This window comes from Contarinia nasturtii, unplaced genomic scaffold (genome assembly GCF_009176525.2).
Source record: "Contarinia nasturtii isolate CC-2019 unplaced genomic scaffold, AAFC_CNas_1.1 Cnas_scaffold_2346, whole genome shotgun sequence".
Classification (NCBI taxonomy): Eukaryota; Metazoa; Arthropoda; class Insecta; order Diptera; family Cecidomyiidae; genus Contarinia; species Contarinia nasturtii.
In genome coordinates this window covers 1-3,736 of record NW_022199668.1, presented here as the reverse complement: position 1 = coordinate 3,736, position 3,736 = coordinate 1, and the positions used below count along the sequence as shown (strand labels likewise).

Genomic DNA, 3,736 nt, shown 5'->3' with positions numbered 1-3,736 from the left:
CCATTTCTTTTTTTTTAATTCTTTTTTGATGATTTTTTTTCTTCATTACTTTAATTTTTTTTTTTTTGTTGTAATCTAATTTTCATCATTTGAAATTGAAAAGCAAGTTGAACACCAAAATAAATATATTCTTATTCTTTCCCCTTTGTTTCAGCTTGATATTTTGAGCATTTAAAACAAATGTTATGAAATCATTTGATCAAATGTTATCATTTAATTAATGTCTGTGGTTTTACTTTCTTTGAACTAAGACATAATTCAAATTTGTTGTGGGAAAATGAATGTCAATAAAATATGGTGCAAAGAACTATTTAGGTTGTTTTTTTATGTCATTTTAACTTTCACCATAAGTGGATTCGTCGCACAAAGTACAACAAAAAAGGTTTGCGCAAATCTGTCACATTTCTTAATTGATTCGCCTTGGCGATTGCACATATGAAAACAAAAGTCCATTCGCCGGTCATCATTTTTTATTTGCAATAAATGGCTGATATCGAAATTGGATGAGAAAAAATATATCTTTAAAAATCGCAATGGCCAAGACGACGAATGATAAATAGCACTTCCAGAGCAAGCGAGTGGACATTGTTAGCTATTTTTGATGAGCGATACCAATCAATCGCTGTGCTCATGTCATGTAGATAAACCGAATCCGGAGCGACCAAAAAATTAAATAAAAACATAATACATAATATTCATCATTATGTTGCAATGGTTGAATAAAAAGTGCAACATCTGCTCTTCACTTTCAATTTATTGGAATGAGAAGATTTGTAGAGTGAATTTTAGGATATTTTGAACCTTTGCTTGATAAAATATACAAAAAGAACTGAAATTGAACGGCTGAGATAAATGCGTTACCTAATGCAAACACAAAATCCTATCGAAAGAAAAAAAAATGGTAGAAATGACATACATTTTTTATCACTGCATAATTTTTTCATCAATTTTTTTTATTGCCAAATACATTCCCTTTTCGGCGGACTTTTTTCAATATCTTAATCATCATTAGAACCATAAAATTATTTACTACGCAAAAAATGAAAATATATTAAAATCGCCAACGCTTTTTTTGAATCGCTGCATAATAATTAGATTAGGTTATATGTCATTGGCGGCCGTGTCACTGAAATGATAACAAAATGACTGAGTGAGGGAAGCTCATTTGGTATAAAAGAGACTGCGATTTTAAGCAAATCATCAGTTCAACACTTGTATGTCCATCGAAGGAGTACAGTGTCAGTAATATAGTAATTCACTTCCAACTATCTAGGAAAATGAAGTTGTTCGTGGTTTTGTCGTGCATTGCTTTGGCTGTAGCCAAACCACAGGGTTATTCATATCCAGAACAATCCATTGGAACTGGATTCGGATTGAGCTCACCTGGATCTGGTAAATTAACACATATTTTTCTTCAATTCGTCAAAAAATTGCTTAAATTTTATATCAAATTACTGAATAAATAGTAAAGCTCACTTAATTATTTGATGTAATTTCAATAATTTCAATTCAGCTCCAGCCCCTTCATTCAGTGGATCTTCAAGTGGTGCTTCATTGTCGGCCGGATCTTCGTTGCCAAGTGCACAATCATTCGCCCAAGGCGCACCATCATTCGCGCCAAGTGCACAATCATTCGCGCAAAGCGCACCATCATTCGCGCCAAGTGCACAATCATTCGCCCAAGGCGCACCATCATTCGCGCCAAGTGCACAATCATTCGCCCAAAGCGCACCATCATTCGCGCCAAGTGCACAATCATTCGCCCAAGGCGCACCATCATTTGCGTCAAGTGCACCATCATTCGCCCAAGGCGCACCATCATTCGCGCCAAGTGCACAATCATTCGCCCAAAGCGCACCAGCTTTGCCAGCCACTTTAGCTTCATCAGGCAGCGCGTTCAACGCACCTGCTCCACAATCCTACCAACCAGCTGCTCCAGCCGCTCAAACTGAAGGCCAAACTACTGTCCACAAACACATCTATGGTATGCATGAATATAAATTCATGATATTTGAATATATTTCAAGTGCATGAACACCAAATCAAGCTGATTTGAAATATTTTTGTTTGTTTAGTGCACGTTCCACCACCAGGAATTGAAGATGCTGCTGAACCAAGCTCAGCTGGCACTCCAGCTCAAGCACAAAAACACTACAAAATCATTTTCATTAAGGCTCCATCAGCTCCAGCTATTGATCCAGATCAATTACGTAAATTGGCTCAACCAAAAACTGAAGAAAAGGTTGTTCAACCACCTAAATTGTACATTTTTTTCGGTTTTTACTAAATAATTTTTCTTTTGTATCATGTAGACTATCGTCTATGTTCTTGCTAAGAAACCAGAATCACTTGACGATTTAGCACGTAACCTCCCAGTCGTTTCAACAACCCCAAGCAAACCAGAGGTAAACCAAACTCAGCTGTTCCAATTCATCTGAGCCCTGTATTATGTTTTGTTTACTTTTGTGTAGGTTTACTTCATCAAATACAAGACCCAAAAAGAACAACAAGAAGCCGCCGCACCAGCTGCTTCAGTTGCCCCAGCAACCATTGATACTGAATCTACTGTAGTTTCCGCTTCAGACGAACCAGTCTCTGCGCCAGCTCAATCATATGGAGGTATATTTTCATCTTAATTGTGAACATTTTTTCAATTGATTAAAAATCAATGAAAAAACATTCATGTGATTTTGATTTTCAGCACCACCAGCACCAACACCAGCAGCACCAGCACCAGCACCAGCAGCACCAGCACCTGCTCAAACCTACGGCCCACCCGCTCAACAAGTAAGCGTTTTCAATTGAAATATAATTTTTCGTGGCCAAATACAAAATGATATTCGACAAATGCAATCTGGAAATAATATAAGACACACATAATAATTATCAATTTGAAAATCTATCTTTGTTTCACAGCCACAATCTGCTTACTTACCAGCACAGCCTGCTCCACCACACCAGCCAGCATCCACCTATGGTCCAGCTCACTAAATGGAACAAAACTCGATTTTTGTTATCAATTCGAATACTTCAAAATGATGATGTTATTGTCTCTTATTAGATTAAAATGTTATTAGTTAAGTAAAAATAAAAATATTACGGTGACAAAATTAAATCAAAACAGTTTTTTTTCCTTGAATCAATATCTCTCAATACATAATTCTCTATCAAAACATATTTCTGATAATGAAAGGTAGATAATGTGATTTGATTGACCAAACAATCTTGTCTCTTGAATGGCACTTGCATAAAAAAATGAAACGGAGAATGAAAAGAGAGCGCAATTTGTAAACCTTATGACGATCCATTTGAAAGGGCACCCTACGTAGTTTATAACGTTACAAATTCCAAGAATTTCATAAAAACTATCCGCTCTTCGAATTATTTTACAAAAACCACACATCGACGAAACATATTCGAAATGTCAATCAAACTAATTAGTAAATAATATTTCGAATACATAATTTTCATATTAACGTTGACCGTCTCAACCTCAACATCTGTAAAACAGTAAAACGCACAAACTCGCTCTCCCGAACCAGTTGCTTATGCACATTCGTCAATTGCTCGAGACTATTCTCAAAGAATGAAATCTTCTGTTTCTGGGCCAATGAATCGTCATTATCCTTACTTTCTTCAGCAGCAGCTGACTTCTTAATTCGATCATGAATAAAGGCATCTTCTTTCACTTCGAACCAAAAAAATCTTTAAGTAACATTATAATTGCTCCAAAAGT

General features: G+C 36.1%; 1 protein-coding gene across 1 annotated transcript; it reads left to right on the top strand.

Annotated features, from left to right (window-relative positions):
* The first annotated feature begins 1,215 nt into the window (after positions 1–1,215).
* Positions 1,216–3,121, top strand: LOC116348196 (DNA-directed RNA polymerase II subunit RPB1-like). The gene is made up of 7 exons (XM_031779110.1): positions 1,216–1,392; positions 1,514–1,984; positions 2,076–2,242; positions 2,313–2,405; positions 2,472–2,619; positions 2,702–2,787; positions 2,917–3,121. The coding sequence occupies exons 1-7, from the start codon at positions 1,278–1,280 to the stop codon at positions 2,989–2,991; spliced, it is 1,155 nt and encodes a 384-aa protein (XP_031634970.1). The 5' UTR covers positions 1,216–1,277; the 3' UTR covers positions 2,992–3,121.
* Positions 3,122–3,736: the final 615 nt, after the last annotated feature.

Bases quoted from the DNA above. Each gene is read 5' to 3' on its own strand.
- LOC116348196 (XM_031779110.1), top strand. From the start codon at position 1,278: ATGAAGTTGTTCGTGGTTTTGTCGTGCATTGCTTTGGCTGTAGCCAAA. The intron at 2,406-2,471 runs GTAAACCAAACT...ACTTTTGTGTAG, and splicing joins CAACCCCAAGCAAACCAGAG to GTTTACTTCATCAAATACAA. The intron at 2,788-2,916 runs GTAAGCGTTTTC...TTTGTTTCACAG, and splicing joins ACGGCCCACCCGCTCAACAA to CCACAATCTGCTTACTTACC.